Raw genomic sequence first — 24,816 nt, forward strand, 5'->3', positions numbered from 1 at the left:
TATATATATATATATATTAAAAAAATAGACTAACTTTCACATTTGCCCATACTTGAAATATTCTGATCATCTTCAATATAAACAATCTCTAAAGATTCCCTCCAAGAAAAATGAATGCCAGATACTAACCCCCAAACTTCCCCATTTATGGAGAGAGAAACAAGAGAAAAAGAAAAGGAAACTGAAAGAACAGGTAACCACAAAAAGCTTCTATTTTGCAGGTAAGGAAATAACCTGATAAAATATAACAACACTACCTTCAAAATAAATCATATCCAAACAATAAATACCTTAAATTTTATAGCATGTATTACACTTTTTCTCTTAGAATTGCAACTCAATAGTCTGGAATACACAAATGCAATTTAATGAAACATGCAAATCTCAGTCCAAGGAATTTCAACAACTTGCCCTCTTCCTGCTGTGTCTGGTTTCTACAAAAATGGACAAAGGTAACTGCTAGAAAAATAAGGACAAGGTATTTAAAACACCTTCTATTCAGAGAAGAGAAGTGAGAAACAGCTAACAGTCACAGTGAGGAATGGTAACACCAAAGTTGATTAATGCTTCTGGCACTAAAATTAGATTAGGGTATACACAATCGTTAAAACACTAAACTCTCACTTCATCTGACTTCCCACACACAACAAATTTCAGTCTTGATTTAACATAGAGAAAGAAAACAATTATGTGAGTAACTCGTTTTCCTAGTATTTGACCATAAATTCATACACCAATTTTTTTCCCCAACATTATTTACATTGCTAGGCTAAACATACTCTTGAATATGAAGCTACTTTCCTAAGTGAAAAAGTCAACTATATCATCTTTGGAAATATAGTATATTCTTCTTTGTATTTATAGCTAATTGATATTTAAAGGAAAAAAGTCTGGGTAAATGCCACCTGATAAAACCAAACATAATTTGTTAACCTTACAAAAAGGAAAGGGACCATAAATCAAATAAATGCTAGATATTAATTCCAAACCTCCCTGAATTCTGCTTAGATGGTCAAAGATGCTCATAGCAGTAAAGCTCCTGTGTATGTCTTTTCACCAGTATCAATCACCACAGTCACACACAGATTATAATGCAGCTTATCGACACCACAATTTCTATTAACAACCAAGTAGAAGAATAGTTCTGGATATAAAAACGACATTTTAGGTATGCAATATTAAGTGCAAGAGGGTCATTACATTTTCAACTCAAAAGACACAAAAAATAAAGCAAAAGAACAATATTATTTTACATAATTCACTCATTATTAAATATGCACTCGATTCCGAAAGAATCAGAGAATAAGTAAAGATTTTTATTATATCCCAAATAAATTTTCAAGCCACAGAATCAATTCTTCCTATATAATAGCTGACTTGAAAATACATTTTTGTTTCTAAAACGTTCCTAAATAATCTTAGAAATAAATGTTTGAGAACTGGAAAACTTAATTACTCTTACCTTTGCAGACACTTAAAATCATACCACCTGAACGTTGCACTTCATCAAATTTGGAAAATATCATTTCTAATCTAGGAGTAAAGAATAAATTTTGTTTGTTTTTGCTTGTAGGTTAAATATAATAATTTCTTTCACCATCTCCCACGGGAAAAACAATTGTAGGGATTCAGCTAGTTCTCTATACAACTCTCTTTTACAATTAACTCACTGAAAGAAGAAACAAAACCCACTCTCTGCTGTTGAGAAAAGATGCCAAATACAGGTAGGACTCTATATTTGTAGGAGGTTTGTGAAGAGACAACTTTCACACAAAGCAGTTTCATGTGGTTCAACATCAAATTATTCTTACAAAGCACCAAAAATAATCTATTTCCAACCTTGTAATAAATCTACTCAGTCACCAAGACATCTTTAAGAAGCACATAAAAATCATGCTAAATAAACTGAAGGGAAATCTAAAAACACCAAGCATAAAATATCAGAAACTAAAGAGATGCTGATACTACTGACAATCTTATGCTTTCTCTATTAAACTATTTTCATAAAACAAGTTCTTCTGCTACTTATAATTTTATATTCAGGATTACTGTTCCTTCTACATTTTTACATTTTTTTCACTTAAAAACACATTTCTTATTACAATTGTCATGTACACTCATTATAAAAAGAATAGGAAACAGAACTAGAAACAAAGAGAAAAAAAAAACAGTTTCACCATCCACAATAGTTATTTAACTGTACCCTTTTTGATGTTTTTATATTCATATACAGATTTTCTTTTTCTTTTTTTAGAGACTTTTGCAATAGGGTATGTGCCCTTGCCGAAGAGACAGAAAGAAAGTGAGAAATCACTCCCCAGGGAAGATAGCCATGCTGCAATCCCCTCTCCTCCATTCTCCTCTTAGGATTTTGGGCATGCTCACATACACCCAATGAGAGTTTAAAGCCTCTATGCCTGGAACTTGAATTACGATGGATTACATGGGAGTCCATCAACATAACCATTAATCATTATGCCATCTGATGGTCCCCATATAAAACATTTCTTTAGAGTGAAATAGGATTATGATAACAGTCCTTTTTTTTATTAAAAAAAAAAAAAAGGTTTTGGCTATAGGGAGCGTACACTCGCCAGAGACAGAGAGACAGAGAGAGAGACAGAATGCAAGAAATCACCTCCCGGGGGGATAGCTGCACCACAATCCCTTCTCCTCCATTCTCCTCTCTGGATCTTGGGCATGCACGTATATGCACCCGGCGTGAGTTTAAGTCACCGGGTCCGGGACTTGAACTGTGGTTGACTACGTGGGAGTCCAGCGACATAGCCATTACACCAACTGCAGGTCCCAATAACAGTCTTTTTTTCTTCAGAGATTATTGCTACCGGGCACATGAGCTCTCCAAAAAGACAGAGAGAGAAAGCAAGAAATCACCCCCCAGGGGGGATGGTCACACCACAATCCCTTCTCCTTCATTCTCCTCTTGGGATTTTGGCCACGCACGCACACGTGCCTGGCGTGAGTTTAAGTCACCAGGTCTGGGACTCGAACCATGGTCGACTACATGGGAGTCTAGCGACATAGCCATTACCCTAACTGCTGGTCCCTCAGTCCTTTTTTTGAAAGTTTGTTTTTCTTTCACTTCCCTATATATTGTGCCATGATTTATATTTAAAGTCCTGGCTTAAAGAGTGCAGAAGGGACAAAGGCCATTGTTTTACTGTGTTTAATTGCTAAATGTTTTTATCTATCTTATCCTTACGTACCTGTAACAATTTCATTTCCTAAAACCTTTCTTAAGACCTAGTACACCTCCTTGTAAACTGAGGAAATAAATGTTACGAAATAGTTTATTTCAGTAACAAAAATTACAATTTTTTGCAGCTGAAAACCTCCTATGGATTCATTATAATGGTATTTCTAAACTCCAGCCTCATCTCTATTCCCCATTACATTCCGCAAACCCAGCTATTTACATATCTGAGAGCACTTTAGTCCAAAGGCACAGGGCAGGTCCTTTTACCCTAGTATAAAATCTTCCAGAAGATTTAAGAGTCAAAAGGCAATCCCGCCTCCATTCTCTCGGGGTTTGGGGTCACGTGCACACATGCCTGGCATGTTTTTAAGTTGCCAAGTTTGGGACTCACTGCGCAGTCAGCCATGTCGGAGCCTGACATCTTAACCACTATGCCACTTGGCTGGCCCAATATAACACACTTATGTATACACGTACCAGCTTATGAATACATGGATGTGATGTTTCTGCTTTTTGCTATTACGAACAATGCCGTTATGAACGCCTTTGTATGGATGTTTTGAGTACCAATGTCTTCCTATCTCTTAGGTATGTAGCTAGGGGTGAAACTGCTAGTTACGGGATAATTCTACGGTTGGCATTTAGAGAAATTATGAACTGTTTTCCAATGTTGCTGCACCATTTTATGTTTTTTTCTAACAACGTATCAGGGTTCTATTTATGCTACGACCTCATCAATAGTAATTACTGTTTGTCTTTTCATATTTTTCAGCCATCCTAGTGGATGAGAAATGGTATCTCATTGTAGCTTGGATCTGCATTTCCCTGATGGCTAAATGATGTTGAGCATATACTGGACACATGTGGAGACTTCAAAAAGTTTACGGAAAATATTATAGAATTAACATATGTTCACTTTAGTGCAAAAATTTTTTTAGGACCAGTGTATAGTATTTTCATAATATGCAGTTTACATGAGCTGTTAGATCTCTCACACTCTCTTTGAAGAAATGGCTTTTTAAATCTTTTGTCCTTTTCTTTAAAGATTAGTGCCATAGGGCATCTGTAATTGCTGCAGCAGCAGTGGATGTGGGAGGGGGAGGGAGAAAGAGAGAAAGTGAGAAGTCATCCCATGGGGGGATGGCTATGCTACAAACCCTTCTCTTCTACTCTCCTCTCAGGATTTTGGGCATGCACACACACACGCACCTGGCGTGATTTTTTTTTATAGAGAGTTTTTTGCTATAGGGCACGTGCATTCGCTGGAGAGAGACAGAGAGACAGAAAGTGACAAAATGCACCCTCAGGGGGGATGGACATGCCACAATCCCTTCTCCTCTCGGAATCTTGGGCATGCATGCACATGTGCCCGGTATGAGTTTAAGCCACCAGGTCCAGGACTCCAACCACGGGTGACTACATGGGAGTCCAGCAACACAGTCATTATACCAACTATTGGTCCCAAGCTTGGATGTTTTTAACAAAGAATGGCATTACTATAATAAGTGCAGGAAAATATAACTTTAACCTTAGAAGGCTTATCCAACAGAAAATTCAAAAATCAAAACAGAAGAATTTGAGTGGCAAAAATATCCCTTTTAAAAATTAAGTTAGAGGGACCAGCAGTTGGCATAATGGCTATGTCACTGGATTCCCATGTAGTTGACTGCGGTTCAAGTCCTGGACCTGGTGGCTTAAACTCACGTTGGATGTGCGTGTCCAAGATCCTGACAGGAGAATGGAGGAGAAGGAATTGCAGCGTGGCCATCCCTCCAGGGGATGATTTCTCGCTTTCCGTCTCTCTCTGTTTTTCTGTTGAGCGCACATGCCCTATAGCAAAAACCTCTCAAAGGCCGCAGATCCCTAAAAGAAAAACCCTCAAAAAAAAAAAAAAAAAAAAAAGAAAAAAGAAAAATGAAAAATAAGTTAGAATGTGATTGCTATGCAAAAATAATATTTTATTTCAAATGAATGTTGTATTCAGCATAAAGTTAACTTTTGAAACTATATACTAGTAGAAAAAGAGAAACAATGGAAAAACAGACTATAATAAAGGACAAACCCAAATTACTTTGTGCTTTATCTTGTAAAAATTTAAGACTTGTTTAACATGTGTTTTTAGCAAACTGAGATCTCAAAATAGTACCTAAAAATGATAAGATAATATGCCAAAAGGTAACATACTGCATGCTTAAAAAGCAAAGTTTCACTATATACTAGAAAAGCAAAGCTCATGAACCCAGAGTCGGGTAGACTGAGAGTCCTCATTCCCTGCAACCTGCTAGGGAAGCACCACTAGGAAGGACAAGCTCAGACTGGAAGAAAGAACAGGCTTGGAGTTGGGAAGCCTTCAGCTTCTCACCCACTAGCTGTCACTGCTCTGCATCCAGAGTCCTCAGCTGCCAAGTGACTGGCCACTTAAGAGGAAAGAGAAAGCATAACAAAGAATGGCTAGGATTAATAACTCACTGGCTTATTCAGTAAGTACATTCAAGTCCTGGCTACCTTCCTATGATAAAAACCCCTATGAGGTTGATTTTTTTTTTTAAGAGGTTTTTGCTATAGAGCATGTGCACTCACCAGAAAGACAGAGAGAGACAAAGAGATAGAAAGCAAGAAGTCATCTCCCAGAGGGGATGGCCACGCTGCAATCCCTTCTCCTCTATTCTCCTCTCGGGATCTTGGGCATGCACACACACGCATCCAGCGTGAGTTTAAGCGACTGAGTCTGGGACTCAAACCGCGGTTGGCTATCTGGAAGTTCAGCGACATAGCCATTATGCTAACTGCTGGTCCCAAGGTTGATTTTGATAGGAGAAAAAAAATCAAATACAGAGATTCTTCTAACAAATGAAGTTACTAACAGAACATATATCAAGAAGAAAGGAGGGGCCAGAAGATGACGTAGCAGTTACATTGCTGGATTCCCACATGGCCAACAGCAGTTTGGGTCCTGGAACAGGTGGCTTGAAACACACTGGATGTGTGTGCGTACGAGCCCAAGATCCTGGGAGGAATATGCAGGAGAAGGGACTGCAGGGCAACCATTCCCCCTAGGCAGTGATTTCTCACTTTCCCTCTGTCTCTGTTTCTCTCTGGTGAGTGCACTTGCCCTAAGGCAAAAAACTCTAAGTTAAAAAAAATTTTTTTTAAAAGACCAATGTCATTTTGAGCACAGATACAAAAATCCTAAGTACATAAGTCCATGCTCGATTTCTTTTTTGTAATGGAGCCAGTTTTCATTTATTTTTGCCAGAGGGTGCATACACTTGCCAGAAATAGATAAACAGAGAAGGAAAGCAAGAAAGCACTCCCCATTGGGGACAGTTAAACCACAATCCCTTCTACTCTATCCATCCTCCTTATGGGATTTTAAGCAGACAGGACATGCACCTAGCATATTTTTAAGCTGTTGGGTCCAGAACTTGAACCACATAGTCAGTCAGGTGAGATCCAACCACTTTAATTACCAGACCATGGGCTAGCCTCACATTTAATTTAAAACATAGGAAACCGTGAAGAAAAATGCTTTCAATAAGTGGTACTAGATAAAATGTTTATTTTTACGGACAAAAAGTATAAATCCCACCTCATACTTTTTACAAAAAGAAAATAAAGAAAATTTTCCAGTTGGACTATAGATATAAATTTGACTAAAATTGTACAAAAGATTACCTTCTCGATCCTAGGATAATTAAAAATTTCTTAAACAGGGCATAAAAACATCTACTCACACACACACACAAACACACACACACAGAATTATATTAAAACCAAGAATTTAAGGGGACCAGCAGGTGGTGTTGTGGCTAAGGGCACTGGACTTCCACGTGGCTGACCACAGCTCAAGACCCGGACCTGGAGGCTTGCTTTCTCACTTTCCCTCTCTCTTGCTCACTCTGTCCCTCTCTAGTCAAATATATACAAATAAATAGATGGATGGATGGATAAATAAATAAAATAATTCTTAAAAAGGCTAAGAATTTAAAAACATAAAACGAAAAACTAGAGACCTACACACATCAAAAGATATCATTAAGAAAGTAATAAAGGGAACCAGCAGTTAGCGTAATGGCTATGTCACTGGACTCCCAAGTAGTCGACCGTGGTTCGCATCCCGGACCCGGTGGCTTAAAACTCACGCCGGGTGTGTGTGCGTGCGTGCCCAAGATCCCGAGAGGAGAATGGAGGAGAAGGGATTGCGGCATGACCATCCCCTCTGGGGGGTGATTTCTCGCTTTCTGTCTCTATGTCTCCCTCTGTCTTTCTGGCAAGGGCACGTGCCCTATAGCGAAGAAAAAAAAAAAACTCTCAAAAAAAAAAAAAAAAGAAAGTAAAAAAATCTCAGAGCAAGGAAAGATACTTGAAACATATATAGTTGACAAAGGCTTGAACCTAGAACATAAAAAAAAGTTTTACAATAAAATTTTCCTTTTTTTTAAGCTTTTTTTTTTTCAAATTATTTAACTTTATTTATTCATTCATTCATTTTTAATTTGACTAGAGAGACACAGAGAGAGGGAGAGAGAGAGAAAGAGAGAAGGTGAGAAAGCAAGCCACCAGGTCCAGGATTTGAACCGTGGTCAGCCATGTGGGAGCATCCAGCATCCCAACCACCATGCCACCTAGTGGTCCCACAAATAAAATTTTCAAAGACAGATAATACAGTTTCTAAAATGAGCAAGAGACCTGAGAAAAACACTTCACAAAAAGAACACATGCAAGGGCTGCATGGGGGCACAGACAGAACACACCACTCTGTAAGGCTAATCCATGTGGAAGATGCTAGGTCTGCAACAGGAGACCCTGAATATGTTGGTGCAAGCATGTCTATGTTCCATTTGGTTGTGAACCTAAAAATGCTTCAAAGATAAAGTCTACTTTAAGAAAAATAAAAATAATTTCAATATAAATGTAAGGTACATATATATCCATATATATACACTCAGACACAAACACACATGAGAGTCTTCAAAAATTTCATGGAAAACCTGTATTTAAAAAAAAACTATGGGGACCAGCAGTTAGCATAAAGGCTATGTCACTGGACTCCCTTGTAGTCGACTGCGGTTTGCATCCCAGACCTGGTGGCTTAAAAGTCACGCCGGGCGCGTGTGCGTGTGTGCCCAAGATCCCGAGAGGAGAACGGAGGAGAAGGGATTGCGGCGTGGCCATCTCCCCTAGGGGGTGATTTCTCGCTTTCTGTCTCTCTGTCTCTCTCTGTCTGTCTGGCGAGTGCATGCGCCCTATAGCAAAAAACAAACAAACAAAAAAAGACTATAAACTTGACATTTTTTGCACCAAGGTAAACACATTTTAATTCCATTTTTCCACAAACTTTTGGAAGTCCCCTTGCATGTAAACATTATTTCATTCATTCATATAAAATTACATGGAATTTACTTTAATTAAATTGTTAGTCCCAGAAATAGAGAGTGAATAGGGCCAGCCAGGTGGTGAGGTGGTTTAGGCAGCTAGTTTCCACATGGCCAATTTGACAGTTCAAGTCCCAGACCTGTAGTTTGAAAAGCACACCAGCTACGTTTATGTGTATATGCCTAAAATCCCAAGAAGAAAAAAGAATGCAGTGTGGCCATTCCCCTAGGAAGTGTTTTCTCAGTTTTCCTCTCTATGTCTCACAGGTAAATACCTGCATCCTATAATAAATTAAAAAAAAAAAAAAAAAAAAAAAAAGGAGCTAGAAAGAAGGCACTAGACTGACACAAGGTTGACTACAATTCAAGTCCCAGACTCAGCGGTTTAAAAATCATGCCAGGCACGTGTTCATATATGCCCAAAACCCCCAGAGAAAAATGGAGAGGAAGGAAGTGCAACGTGGCCATCCCCCTCAGGAAATGATTTCTCACTTTCCCTCTCTGTCCCTCTCTGGCAAGTACAAGCATCCAATGGCAAAAAACTTAAAAAAAAAAAAAGTGGGGGGGGAAGGAGGCAGCTGGTGGCATGATGGTTCAAGTCCCAGATCCAGCAGCTTGAAAATCGCACCAGGCTTGTGTTCATGCATGCCCAAAATCCCAAGAGGAGAATGGAAGAGAAGGGTTTGTGGCATGGCCACCCCCATGGAGGGGTGATATCTCACTGTCCCTCCATCTCCTTCTGGTAAGCACACATACCCCATGGGCGAAAATCTACACACACACACACGGGGTGGGGGGAGGGAACAGTGAACAAGTCAAAAAAAGGCGTATGTATTGGACAATCATCTTATCTGAAAATTTTAGTACTAAAAAAAAATCTGAATGATAAAAGAGATAACTAAATATAATGAAATTCAAGATAACCCAAGGCTCCTAAAGAGTAGGTCTTACTTTTGGACCCCCTCAAAATTTTAGGACCTCTCTAGACCCAATATGAATTTAAAGGACATGAAAAGAAAAGCATGTTATGTCACACCACCCAAAAGATTCACCAAATCTAGACATAGGAAACAGTACAGAATAAATCATTGGTTTATTCAACAAATAGAATGCAAGGGAAAACAAGAGTGTTGTTGGGGTATACAGATATAAAAAGACTTAAAAGCCTATCAACCAATTGTAATGTATGAACTTTATTTGAATTTCAATTCAAACTGTTAAAAACACATGAAGGGCCAGTCCTGTGGCCTACTGACTAGGGAGCTGGAACCCATGTGATCAAATGTAGTTCTTTACCTGGTGTTGGCAGCTTGAAAAACATACTGGGCCAGTACATGTGTGCAGAATCCCAACACGATGGAGAGATAATAAAGAAAGGCCCACACTGTGACCACACCCCCACTGCAAGGTGCATTCTCTCTCTCATCCCTTTGTCTGTCTGTCTCTGTCTGTCTGTCTGTCTCCCTCCCTCCGGAAAGCACAATCACCCTCCGGCAATTAAAAAAAAAAATATATATATATATGTACACACACACACATATACATACATGCATATAAACACTTATGACATTTATGAAATAATTGGAAATTTGAACTCTGAATAGACAGTTGATATTACAAAGTTTTTTTTTTTTTTTTATAGGGTTTTGATATAGGTAGCGTGCACTCGCCAGACAGACAGAGAGACAGAAAGCGAGAAATCACCCCCCCCCCCCAACGGGGAGAGGTGCCCCCACACGGGATCTTGGGCACGCACACACATGCGCCCAGCATGAGTTTAAGCCACCGGGTCCGGGACTTGAACCGCGGTTGACTATGTGGGAGTCCAGCGACATAGCCATTACAATAACTGCTGGTCCCACAAAGTTATTTTTTTTAATTTGAGGTATGGGGGCCAGTCAGGTAGTGTGGTGGTTAAGGTAGCTGGATCCCACATGGCAGACTGTGTGCTTCGAGTGTCAGACTCAGCAGCTTGAAAAACATGCCAGGTACATGTGCATGCATGCCTCAAACCCAGAGGGAGAATGGAGGAGAGAAGGGACTGCAGCCTGTTCAAACCCCTGGGGGATGCTTTCTCATTTTCCCTCACTCTTTTTCTCCCCTTTTGTCTCTTTGTCTCTGGCAAGAGCATGTATTCTACAGCAAAAAAGGGGGGAAAAATTTAGATGTGCTGATAATACTGTGGTTGTGACCAAAAAAAATTAATTTTTCTTATAGAAATACAGTAAAATATTTAATGATGGCTTACATGTGCTTGGATACAGGAAGTAAAATATGTTAAGAATAAGAAATTGAACAGTAAAAAGGTCAGGGTGGAACTGGCACAAACCTGGCCATGAGTCAACAGATGAATGAATGAAGAAAACATGGTATATATAAACAGTGGAATGCTATACAGGCTGAAAACAGAAGGAACTGCTGTCATTGGCAACAGGAATGGAACTGGAGGACATTATGCTAAGTGAAATAAGTCAGACACAGAAAGACAGACACTGAATGATTTCATTTATGCAGTATGTACAATCTACGGAGATAACAGATGTATATCATATATGTAAACAAATGAATTTAAAACTTGTGACAAAAAACTCTTTTTTAGCAAGACTTACCTAGCAGGGGGAATTCCTCTCTTATAAAGATCCACTCTCACTTTGTCTCCCACATGTCTATAAATCTCCACTATAGCCAATATTGCAGCATCTCTCACCTGTCAAAGAATTCAGAGTGTCTTAGGGAACTTACATACAAGACAATAAAACACTTAATCTTGAGGTAACATTACTCTTATAGACCAATTTGAAGCTTCAAATTAGTTATAAGAGATTATAGCATGTCATTAGCAAAAAACCAAGAGGACTTGCCAAGATAATTCTAGAGAAACCAAGTACAAGAAGGTTTTATAGAAATATAAGAAACTACGGGTCCAGCAGGTGTCATGGTGGTAAAGGTGCTGGACTCCCCCATGGCTGGCCATAGTTTGAGTCCTGGACCTGGTGGCTTGCTTTCTCATTTTCCCTTTCCCTCTCTGGCTGTCTCCAAATTTTTAAAAAATGATAATAATAATAATGAATAAAATGAAATAAATAGTTCTTTATAAACAAGTAAGTAGAAATCTATGAAACTAGTACATGAAATTTACTAATTGGGATTTTTAAAAAGTCTGTAATAATGTTGTGTAAGCAACTGTTAACAACTGTATTAATATAAATGACCAAAGTTAATATATTTTCCTGGTGTAAAATTGTTTTTCAAGAATGTGGTCTGGACTCAAACATATTTTTACATCAATAGCCATAAAAGTATTATTCATGATAGTGAAAAGGTCTTAATAACCCAAATAATCACCCACAGACAAACGTATAAACATAGTGAATACACACACACACACACACATACAATGGAACAATATTAAGCCTTAATTAAAAAAGATACACACACACACAATGGAACAATATTAAGCCTTAATTAAAAAGAAAGAAAACTCTGACACATGCTACGTGGATGAACCTGGAGGATATTATGCTATATGAAATAAGACAGACACGAAAGGACAAATACGGTCTGACTCTACCTCTATGAAGTACCTACACTGGTCAAACTCAGACAGAAAGTCAAGTAGTGGTTGTTAGGCGATGGTGGGGGGTGGGGGGAATAGAGAGTTACTGTTTAATGAAGTTTCTCAGCCTGGAAACGAAGAGATGGAGGGCCCTGAGGGGAAGCAGGTTGTGGATAGAGAAAGGATAGAGAAAAGCAGGGGTCAGGCAGACCAGGCGTCTCAGGTAGAGCTCACCATGGTCACCGTCCTGTGCTCATTCTTTAATAAGAGAGGTAAAGCCCGGTGCTTTCTATTACCAAAGCTACGGAGCATCTAAACGAGTCTCTCCTGGGCTTCTCTAACACTCCGCTTTCTTCTATCTCTAAGGCCAAGCAGTAGATTATGTCTTTGTTAGAGTTTTTAGCACAAAGACTGTTTCTACTTTAAGATCTCTCTGTAACTCCCCCCTTTTCTTTTCCTAATTTGAGCACATAATTTATCCATTTTCTCTTGTTTTACTCTATTAGTTTCTTTAACTGCTTGCCATACACTTCACTGGTCCTAGCTTTTACAAACATTTAAACATACTAGCTTTAACAAACAACATTTATACATACCTATTTTTCTTCAGATTGATTTTTTTTTTTTTTAGAGGTTTTTGCTATAGGGTGTAGGCACTTGCCAGAAAGAGAGAGACAGAAAGCAAGAAATCATCCCCCGGAGGGATGGCCACACTGCAATCCCTTCTCCTCCATTCTCCTCTCGGGATCTTGGGCATGCATGCACACACATGCCCAGTGTGAGTTTAAGCCGCTGGGTCTGGGACTCGAACCGCGGTCAACTACATGGGAGTCCAGCAACATAGCCATTATGCCAGAAGGTCCCAGATTGACTCTTTCAATTGTTACTTTTCTTTCTTAGCTTTCTAAATCTCTTGGCTTCTAGCTGGTTTTACACCTGACTTCAAACTGACTCCTTTGTTACTTTTTTTCTCTTAGCTTTCTAAATTTCTTGCTTTAGTAAACACTTCCTAGGTTTCTAAGTCTTTCTTTACTAAACATCTCTTAGCTTCTAAATCTCTCCCTCTACTAAACATCTCTTAACTTTTTTCTCTCTTCGCTTTCCAAATCTCTTAACTTTCATACTTACACGGAACAACACTTAAATATACATATATCTCTCGGAGTGTTTCCCATTTTACACCCGACTCTCAATGCACTCCTTCCGTTCCTACTTTCCTTAGTTCCTACTTTACTCTCTTATTTCCGGTTGGACTCAGGCGTGTCCACTATCCTTATCATTTGAGTTCTTCTGTACTTGGGTCCATGTTTGGGCGCCCAGCGCCTTGGCCTGGAGGTGAAGAGATGGTATGCCATCTCAATCCGAGTGGGCTGTGGACTGAGAAAGGACAGACAGAGAAAAAGCAAGGGTCGGGCAGACCGGGCATTTCTGATGGAGATCACTGCATCTGCGAGCCGTTCTGTGCTCATTCTTTTATAGAGGAGGTAAAGCCGCGTGCTTTCTATTACTGGCTGTAATTGTGGAGCATCTAAATGAGCCTCTCCTGGCCTTCCCTGGCTAATACTCAGGTTTCTTCTATCTGTAAAGCCAAGCAGCAGATTATGCCTTTGTTAAAGCTTCCGCTTCCCCTATAGTGTCAGTGCAAAGACTACCTACTTTAAGGTACTCCCTGCACTTTTTGGAGAATAAAAAAAGCCATATTCAAAATCAAAAAAAGGAAGCTGACAACCTATCTCTACAATTAACACAGAGGAGGACTATAAAAGGGAATCTAAACTCTTTTTTAATCTCTCAAACTCAAGAACTAGACATCTAGGAACTTACCATCTATTTTTTTTTTTTTTTGGAGAGATTTTCACTGTAGGGCGCGTGCGCTCGCCAGACAGACAGAGAGAGACATAGAGACAGAAAGCGAGAAATCACCCCCCAGGGGGGATGGTCACGCTGCAATCCCTTCTCCTCCATTCTCCTCTCGGGATCTTGGGCACGCACGCACATGTGCCCGGCGTGAGTTTTAAGCCACCGGGTCCGGGACTCGAACCGCGGTCGACTGCGTGGGAGTCCAGCGACACAGCCATTACGCTAACTGCTGGTTCCCACCATCTATTTTTAATAATACCAAAGAAGTGACAAACTTTAGCAATTTATATAAATATCATGTGTTTTTCATTTTTTATTTACTTTTTTTTTTTTTTTTTAGGTTTTTGCTATAGGGCATGTGCACTCACCATAGAAACAGAAAGAAAGTGAGAGGGTAAGTAAGAAATCACCTCCCAGGGAGGAGAGCCACGCTGCAATTGCGTCTCCTCCTTTCTCCTGGAATTTTGGGCACACACACACACACACACACACACACACACAGTGTGAATTTCAAGCCTAAGAGTCCAGCTCTCAAACCGTGGTCACTCATGTGACAGTCCCGCCCATTAAGCACTATACCATCTGCTGTCCCCACTATAATGTGTTTTTTAAAACTAACTTTTAACTAACTAACTTGGTGGATTTTAAAACAAAACATGAGGTTAAAATCTTGATTTCGCCACTTCCCCCTCCACCATCTTCTTTTTAAAAAATGGGGTAAGAGCATTAGTATAGAAGGAGTAACCAAACAACGAGTCAATACTTGATATAAGTAAATTTTTACCTGACTGTTGGAATCTCCAAATAGGATACACAAATGTGGTACCAGCTTGCTGATGACTAGTGGCTGAGCCCCAAAACTAAATGTAATTTGAGGAAAAACAAAAGAGAGAATTTGGTTTTAGTCAGAGTACACCTTCTTCTTGTCTATATCAATACAACAAATATGGAGAGGATGGGCACACATCGTTATAACATGTATGAACACAAGCAAAAATAATTTTAAACAATGTGAAATACGCAAACTTGAATAATCATGACTGTCACTGAGAACTAGCAACACGTGATCCAACAAGGCAAAGTGTTCAACCAATGGCACTCTTAACTTAGCAACCTATCAGTTACTTAAGAAAATCAGCTTTTGCTTTTGATACAATGATTTTTTTTTTAAGACTATGGGTCTCAAATTTGCATTCCAATAAAATTAATTCATTAAAAGATCTTTATTTATAGTGACTGGTATTCTGATGAGGTCATAGGTTGAAAGCAAATGACAGGAAAGCCAAAAACCACAAAAGTTGTGGGGTCTAAATGCACTTACAAGCTCTAGATGGTAGAAAGGACCATAGAGCAGTAAAAGAAGATAAATGAAAACATAGTTAAGGAAAGGAACACTACTGGGAAATATTACACAGAACCTGAAAAAAAAATCCAGAATAAAAACAAAAACCTCAGTTTGCATTTCTTCAGACTACTCTTAACTCTGGCACTGATAGTGTCAGAGCTCTACACACTGCTACCAGACCTGCTGCCTACGTCACCCGGGAGTCTGCTTCCATCTACTTCTGAATGCCACCCACGCTACTAAAGGGAGCCGAGGGCCAACTGGCAAAAGGGTAGTGGGGTTAAGGGCAACGGCTACAATATGTGAAGTATCACTGAATTACAGATAATCCCGAATTAGATAAACAACAGAAAAAGATTCTAAGTTATCACATATCAGATCTATGCCATCCACAAGAGGACTTCAAAAAGTTCATGGAGGAATGCAATTAAAGTACAAGTTGAGGACTGGTGCCAAGGTCCAATGGTTTAGGGGGTTGGAGCCCCCATGTCTAATCTGATTATTCAAATCCTGGCCCCGAGGGCTAGAAAAACAGGTCAGACACACGTGCATGCAAGCCCAAAATCATAATGGGAGGGAGATGCGAAGGGAAGGTGGTGTAACCACGTCCCATTGGAGGGTTCTTTCTCTCTTCCTCTCTTGGTCTCTCTCTCTCTCTCTAGCAAGAGCATACGCTTTCTGGCAATTTTATTTTTAAATACAAGTTGGCTTTGATTAAAAAAAATCATTTAAACTCCATCCAGTTTTTTCGTAATATACATTCTCCATGAACTTTATGAAGATCCCTCATATTTTGGGTGGTTATTGTTGAGATAATTAAAGAAATTATTAATAACTGCTAATTTAAAAATAAAAACTGAATGACACAAAAAATTAACAGTAGATGTAAAAAACCTTGCGCCAGAGATCAATTAATAATTACTTCACATTTGTTATTTCCTTAGCTTTTCTTGACGTTGTGAAATGGAAGTTTTTTAGAGAAATGTAAAAACATAAGGCTGTTTTTAATAGTAATGAAACTTACATGTTTAAAGTTTCAATAAGACACAGGCAAACACCTTCTCGAGATCGAAAATTCTTGTGCTTAAAACCAGAAGCCAACTGCTCCCAAATGTACTATTCGAAAAAAAAAAAAAGTAAACAGCTATAATAAAACATTAACGTATTCATGCTATAATCTTTTCTCTCTTCACAACCTTATTACCAACATCACTGGGTCTAGATTTTTTCATCAGACTGTCCACTAATTTCTACTTACATTTTTTTTAAGCCAAATTCATACTGCAATCATTTTCACCTATTGCTAATGATTTAATTGTATTTCTAATTTTTATGTATTTATCATGCAAGATTTCAAAAGATTTCTCTGAAAGACCACGTCCAATACCTAAAATGCTTGGGATTTCCAAGGACGCGGGATTTCTTCTACGCTTTAAAAAACTTCAGTAACAACACTACCATTATAAGCCCAGTAGTCCAGAAAGCATTTAAGAGGTCCAACACTGCCTAGCAACTAGAACAGACTGTCACATGGAGCAGGCCTTTTAAACATTTCATAATTAAGGCTTTCTTCTTTTAATACTGGGTCCAAATACAAAAAGATCTTTGGACAAGTCATTTTATAGCTACCTCCTAGAATTTCCTCTTGGAAAAGGCATAAATAAATTTGTACAAATAATCTAAAGCAATTATTTGGATTTGGTGTAACAAGTAATCCAATCTTTCATATCTAAACATATAGCTAATTGTCTTAATTAATTCTGCCTCCTCATTTGGAAATACCACCTTTACCATTCACTAAATTCATACACACATAGGTGTGCACATACACTCCCACTCTTCTTTCTGGATTCAGTACTCTTTCTGGAGTCTTCATGCAGTTCTACTATAGGTTGAATACTCTTTATCCAAAATGCTTGGAACCAGAAATATTTCTGATTTCTGCTTTTAAAATATTTGCATACACATAATGAGGTATCTTGGGGATGGGACCTAACTCTAAGCATCAAATTCATTTACGTTCTATGCACACCTTATACACATAGCCTGAAGGTAATCTTAAAATAATTTTGCATTATAGCATTTATATATTGTTCTCCTTTTAAAATACCTCTGTAAGGTCAAATCATTTCTACTGTATTCGTATTCTTAAAACACAGGTTACTGTCATATAAAATATATCTTATATAATTAGTAAACACCTGTTAAAATTTTTTCTACTTGCTTCTATAAGAACTGCAGAAATTAATATAATAATCAGTATTTCTCAAAATTAGCTTTTTTTTTTAAAGAGGTTTTTGCCATAAGGCATATGTGCTCACCAGAGAGAGAGAGAAAGAAGTGAGAAATGACCCCCAGGGGGGATGGCCATACTGCAATCCCTTCTTCTGCATTCTCCTCCTGGGATCTTGAGCACGCATGCACATGTGCCCAGTGTTAAGTTATAAGCCAACAGGTTTGGGACTCGAATCACAGTCAGCCACATGGCAATCCAGTGATGTAACTGCTACACCATCTGCTAGTCCATCAAAATTACTTTTTAACTGAACATCTAGTAATTTGCAAGTAAAAGACTGAAAAAATCCTGAAGCATAAAATAATCAATATACTATCAATTCACTTAAATCTATGCATTAACTTCATTTTAAAAAGCCAGTGCCAGCCAGTGGCATGATGGTTTGCATCGGGATGCAGTTTGCATCCTAGATCCAGCGATTTGAAAATCACACCAGGTGCAAGCTAATGAATACTCAAAATCTCGAGAGTACAAAGAACTATGGCATGGCCATTTCCCTTGGGGATGATTTCTCACTTTCTCTCTCTCTGGTAAGCATAGAGTATAAGAAAAACAAAGAAAAGAAAAAAACAGAAAGTAAAAAAAATGACACTGTACTTCACATTTCAACTGCTCGGAAACATTAGTACAATTCACTGCTTAAAATTTCAGCTTTCGAGACCAGCAGATTGTGTAATGGTTACATCACTGAACTCCCGCGTGGTCGACTGCAGTTCAGGTCCTGGATTCGGCAGCTTAAAACTCATGTCGGGTGCCTGTGCGTGCATGCCCGAAGTCCCAAAAGGAGAATGGAGGAGAAAGGACTGTGGCATGGCCATCCTCCCTAGGGGATGATTTCTATCTTTCTCTCTGTCTCTCTCTCTCCCTCCTCTGGCAAGTGCACACATCCTATAGCAAAAATCTCTCTAACAAACAAACAAACAAACAAAATTTCAGCTTTCATGCCCTCTGTCGCTTTAATGACTTATTGTGACTACTAACGATGGCTCATTATTAACTGGCAAAGTCCAAATTGTAAAACGTATGCCTGGCCCGCCTATGGTAGCACAGGCAGTAGCATGTGGCTCTGCAATGCTGGAGCTACACGGCCAAGTGGGTTCGGCCTCGGCAGACCTGAAACACCCACAGACTCATGGACTCACGATCCTGGCTGGTAGAAGGCTGTGGGAGAGGAACATGGCATGACAAACCATGTACTGGGTGCATGTCTCTCATATCCTCTTATTCACAGTCTCTCATGAAAGAAATAAAATAAGTAAAGTTTAAAAAGTAAATAAAAGTAAAATGTAGCCCTACCATAGGTGGCGCTACTTGATCCATCAACTTCAATATCAGAGTCTGAGCTTCATCTCGAACCTTGTCTTTGGCATCTCCCATTCGGTCTATTAAAGCTACAATCACTTCAAGAGAAAGGAGAGAAAAGAGTAAATGTTAATAACTCTCTTCTATCACAAACTACATTTTACAGATTACGAATAGCAACCGTTTCCATTAATGAAGAGTTGTGAGGTAAAGAAATTGTTTTAAAATTTTCACCCCTGAGCCCAGTTAAAAATAAGACAAACTGGGGCCAACAGTTGGCATAATGGCCGTATCGCTGGACTCCCATGTAGTCGACCACGGTTTGAGTCCCCGAACCAGTGGCTTAAACTCACACCAGGCACGTGTACGTGCGTGCCCAAGATCCCAAGAGGAGAGTAGAGGAGAAGGGATTATGGCGTGGCCATCCCCCAGGGGGTGATTTCTCGCTTTCTGTCTCTCTGTCTTTCTGGCGAGCGTATGCGACCTATAGCAAAAACCTCTCAAAATAAATAAATAAATAAATAAATAAAAATAACAGACAAGCAAGTATCAAAAGAATACATACAGTATGATAACCACTTATAGTAATTTTTTAAAAAGGCAAAACTTAATATTATTCTACTTAAAAATACATATAGATGTCAAACTCTACAGACAAGCAAAAGAAGAACTATCCCAAAGGTCATAACAAGGTTACCTCTGGTAGAAGAAGTAGAGCACAGAAAGGAGACATATGAAGAACTGGCAAAGTTCTAGTTTCTTGACTTTGGGCATCATCAGGTATTGGTTTTATAGTTATTTTTTAAATTACACATGCTTATGCACTCTTACATAAGTATGACATAGTCCTCAACTGACAGACAAAAACTAAAAGCCGAAGCCAATAGGGGTTGGGGTTTTCTCTAACAAGTCCTAGACTTAGGCACTATTCACAAATGGAAGCAGGAAAGGCAAGTTAGAGTTTATTATCAGATATTTTTCATAATCAGGGTTCCTTTAACTGTAAATGAACACTTTGCCTCAAAAAAAATCCCATCCTGTAACTGGGGGAATAGGAGAAAGGTGGACAGACAAGAGGGAGGTAGAATTCAAAGGAAACAGCTTCTAAAGTCAGTTTGTAAGGCAAAAAATATAGTCAAATTATCTTCCTGTGGGACCTGCAGTTGGCGTAATGGTTATGTCACTGGACTCCCATATAGTCGACCGCAGTTCAAGTCCCGGACCTGGTGGCTTAAACTCACACCAGGTGCGTGTGCATGAGTGCCCAAGATCCCGAGAGGAGAATGGAGGAGAAGGGATTGCGGCATGGTCATTCCCCCTGGGGGGGGATTTCTCGCTTTCTGTCTCTCTGTCTCTGTCTTTCTGGTGAGCACAAGCACCCTATAGCAAAAACCTCTCCAAAAATAAAAAAATTTTCTTCTTGTAATCCCTTAAATTAACACTACCACTTAGTGAGATTTTACTAGGCGTGTGACCTTGAAACACGTTATTTAAACTTTTTTTTTTTTTGTCTATTTCCTCATCTATAAGTGTCGGTAGCAGTATTGACTTCAGAAGATTACTGAAAATGAAAATAAAACTCAGAATAAAGAGCACAAAAATAAATAAATAAATAAATAAATAAAAATAACAGACAAGCAAGTATCAAAAGAATACATACAGTATGATAACCACTTATAGTAATTTTTTAAAAAGGCAAAACTTAATATTATTCTACTTAAAAATACATATAGATGTCAAACTCTACAGACAAGCAAAAGAAGAACTATCCCAAAGGTCATAACAAGGTTACCTCTGGTAGAAGAAGTAGAGCACAGAAAGGAGACATATGAAGAACTGGCAAAGTTCTAGTTTCTTGACTTTGGGCATCATCAGGTATTGGTTTTATAGTTATTTTTTAAATTACACATGCTTATGCACTCTTACATAAGTATGACATAGTCCTCAACTGACAGACAAAAACTAAAAGCCGAAGCCAATAGGGGTTGGGGTTTTCTCTAACAAGTCCTAGACTTAGGCACTATTCACAAATGGAAGCAGGAAAGGCAAGTTAGAGTTTATTATCAGATATTTTTCATAATCAGGGTTCCTTTAACTGTAAATGAACACTTTGCCTCAAAAAAAATCCCATCCTGTAACTGGGGGAATAGGAGAAAGGTGGACAGACAAGAGGGAGGTAGAATTCAAAGGAAACAGCTTCTAAAGTCAGTTTGTAAGGCAAAAAATATAGTCAAATTATCTTCCTGTGGGACCTGCAGTTGGCGTAATGGTTATGTCACTGGACTCCCATATAGTCGACCGCAGTTCAAGTCCCGGACCTGGTGGCTTAAACTCACACCAGGTGCGTGTGCATGAGTGCCCAAGATCCCGAGAGGAGAATGGAGGAGAAGGGATTGCGGCATGGTCATTCCCCCTGGGGGGGGATTTCTCGCTTTCTGTCTCTCTGTCTCTGTCTTTCTGGTGAGCACAAGCACCCTATAGCAAAAACCTCTCCAAAAATAAAAAAATTTTCTTCTTGTAATCCCTTAAATTAACACTACCACTTAGTGAGATTTTACTAGGCGTGTGACCTTGAAACACGTTATTTAAACTTTTTTTTTTTTTGTCTGTTTCCTCATCTATAAGTGTCGGTAGCAGTATTGACTTCAGAAGATTACTGAAAATGAAAATAAAACTCAGAATAAAGAGCACAGAGGAAGCACTCTAAAATATTGCTATCATCACTATCAACATCTTGCATGTTCAAAATAAAAAATCCTCTGGTCTCTATTTTGATATTACAGCTATACCACCTTCTTTGCTCTGAGCCAGTGGAGGCCTGGGTCTGCTTTTGTCTTATTTTACTTTTGCTATGGGGCATGCGTGCTCGCAGGAAGTGGTGGGAGATTGAAATGTTGAGAAAACATCCCTCAAAGGGGATGGTCACTCTGCAGTCCCCTCCCTTCCATTCTCTTTGGAATTCTGGGCACGCACACACACGTGGACAGCATGATTTTCAAGCTGCTGGGTCCAGGACTTGAACTATGCAGTCAGCCATGTGGGATCCAGTGTCCTAACCTCCACGACACCTCCTGGCCCCTCCTTTTTTTTCTTTTTTTTACAGAAAGGTTCCTTAATTGTTTGACTAAGACTCTTGACAAGGCTAAAATAAGAAAGCTAACTCTGAGACTCTTAGTTCAGTTCTGTGACTCTTTAAGAGCATACAGATACCCTGCTCATCTCTCAGAGCTGTTATACAAATTAGAAACAATGTGAAGATAGTCTTTCATATACGTAAATTAGATAAGCCTGGCGAATGAGTAAAAAGTAGTCACCAAATGCTAGCATATTTGTGATAAAATTTTGCTATTATACTATCAATAGATTGACTCTCAAGTGATAACAAGTATAAGACTACAGAGTAAAGAAAAAATGTAGGGTGAGCTTAAGTCAAGAGCTCTCAGATATTAAAGTCTGAAGTGCATCTTTAAAAGGGAAAGAAAACCAAAGGGAAGAGGAAAGAATTTCCAAAAGATATAATCACACAGTAGAGGCATAAACAAGTTAAGCCAGACCTAAAATAAAAAAGCACATTTCTGACTAGCTAGAGCAGAGAGAAAGCACTTGCTGTAAGTGAGAAAGGAAAAAGCTACAGAGACAGAAAAGGGATATATTTGGTGATGGAAGTGGAAAATCGGGGCAGCATAAGAGAAGATTTTAAAGAAGGGCATTTTTAAGAGTCAGTCCCCTAGAATTCTAGTCCTAATATTCCAAATGCCTAAATGCGAGTAGACAAATATCAAAACCATTCTGGCCTTCCTCTTGTCTGTAAGATAAGGGAGATACACAATACCTATAATTACTCTCAAGTCTAAAATGCTCTCTATAACAACTAATAATCTAACAGGCCAGGGTTACGAACACGAATGTCAGGGAGATATAGAAAATGCCAAAACTGAGCTAAGTTAAGATGTATGGTATTGTAGGGACCAGCAGATGGCGAAATAGTTAAGACACTGGACTCAAGTAGTTGACTGTTGTTCGAGTCTTGGACCAGGAGGTTTAAAATTCATACTGGGTACACGTGCATGCATGCATACCCAAAATCCTGAGAGGAGAATGGAGAAGGGATTGCAGTGTGGCCATTTCCCTGTGGGGATGATTTCTTGCTTTCTGTCTTTCTGTCTCTCCACATGTGCCCTATAGTAAAAATCTCTAACAAAACAACAAAAAGTATGGTATTGTCAGGTCAAGAATGGATGCTAAGGTAGCTGGATCCCACACGGCGAACTTCATGGTTGGAGCTCCAAACATGGTGGCTAGGAAATCATGTCAGATGCATGTGTATCAGTGCCCACAATTTTGAGAGGAGACCAAAGGAGAAGGGACTGCAACACAGTCATCCCTCCGAGGGTGATTTTCACTTTCTCTCTCTGTCTCTCTCTCCAGTGAGTGCACATGCCCTATAGTGAAACTAAAAAAAAAAAAAAAGTATGGGTATTATAGTCTTTCTATATAAGTTGACATTCTCAGCTTCAAGGAAACAAGAGAAGATGGGAGGAACTTATGAATTGGAAAGTTCATGACCCAGGTGAAAGGAATACAACATAGCTTCAAATCGGAGTTGCCACACTAGCCAATTTCTCAAGACAAGCCAGAAATAAGAATTGTTACTTAAAACTTACTAATTTTAAACACTGATTCAAATGTTTTAAGAAAACACATGAACAAATAAAACATGTTTGCTGAGCAAAACTGTCAAAGATTTTTTTTTTTTTTTTTGGAGAGGTTTTTGCTATAGGGTGTATGTGCTCACCAGAAAGACAGAAAGAGAGAGACAGAGAGACAGAAAGCGAGAAATCACCCCCCAGGGGGGATGGCCACACCGCAATCCCTTCTCCTCCATTCTCCTCTCGGGATCTTGGGCATGCATGCACACGCACCCGGCATGAGTTTTAAGCCACCCGGGTCTGGGACACGAACCATAGTGGGCCACGTGAGAGTCCAGTGACATAGCCATTACGCTAACTGCTGGTCCCAACTGTCAAAGATTTTAAACAAAAGACTGACAGTTAAAAAGTTTCTTTTCAAAAGATGTTAATACAAAAATGAATTGGAACAAGGTATTAACCAAAAGTAAATAACAAAGATAGGGAAACCCACTAGATGCTTTTGCTGAAAGGGCAGCTAGGAAACTGAAAATAAAAGAAGGATATGAGTTGTGAATAATTCCTTTCAGAGATGACAACTACTGAAGATTTCTGCTGAAACTTCAACCTCCAGACCCCATTCTAGAGTATCTCTATGCACTGAGTATCTAGAGAGGTCTAAGTGAACAGTAGCCAAACAGCTGAATACTACGAGGGTCAGAATATTACTCAATTCCTGAATCTGCCTCACAAAGGGAGAAAAACGGAACTGCACAGAGATTGCAGATCACCTCCTCCTGCATGCCTCTGAATGTTCAGACTGAACTTCAAGAAATTAGGAAGAAACATGTAACCCATCAGATAACCAGAAATCACCACAGAGGACAAGAAATATGAGAAACCAAGATAATATCTCTCCCCCAAGGGAAAAGAACAACTTCTCTTCATCCACAGACAATCCAATGGAACTCATGGGAACATCTGACAAAGAATTTAGAATATTCTTAGTAATGAAGCTAACAGAGATGCAAGAGAAGAGATAAGGAACTCCAAAATATGCAGGAGAAAAGAGCCAAGGAGTTCCAGGAGGTGAGGAATTTCTTGCACCATCTGAAGAGGAAATACACATCATAAAAAAGAATCAAACAGAACTGTTAGAAATAAAGGCTGTAATACAGGAAATCAAAATCCCCCTTGAAAGTACTAAAAGCAGACTAGATTATACAGAAGATCAAAT

The 24,816-nt window shown here is 39.0% G+C and overlaps 1 protein-coding gene across 1 annotated transcript in view; it reads right to left on the minus strand.

The window, feature by feature from the left end:
• Positions 1-24,816, minus strand: part of CLASP2 (cytoplasmic linker associated protein 2) — a 223,769-nt gene that overhangs the window by 183,929 nt on the left and 15,024 nt on the right. Inside the window, exons 3-7 of the mRNA XM_027769656.1 lie at positions 18,946-19,049; positions 16,378-16,469; positions 14,793-14,868; positions 11,202-11,299; positions 1,463-1,533 (exon numbers count right to left, since the gene is read on the minus strand). Coding sequence (XP_027625457.1) covers positions 1,463-1,533; positions 11,202-11,299; positions 14,793-14,868; positions 16,378-16,469; positions 18,946-19,049 — 441 coding nt within the window. The remainder of the gene's footprint in view (positions 1-1,462; positions 1,534-11,201; positions 11,300-14,792; positions 14,869-16,377; positions 16,470-18,945; positions 19,050-24,816) is intronic.

This window comes from Tupaia chinensis, unplaced genomic scaffold (assembly GCF_000334495.1).
Source record: "Tupaia chinensis unplaced genomic scaffold, TupChi_1.0 Scaffold150166_1, whole genome shotgun sequence".
Classification (NCBI taxonomy): Eukaryota; Metazoa; Chordata; class Mammalia; order Scandentia; family Tupaiidae; genus Tupaia; species Tupaia belangeri.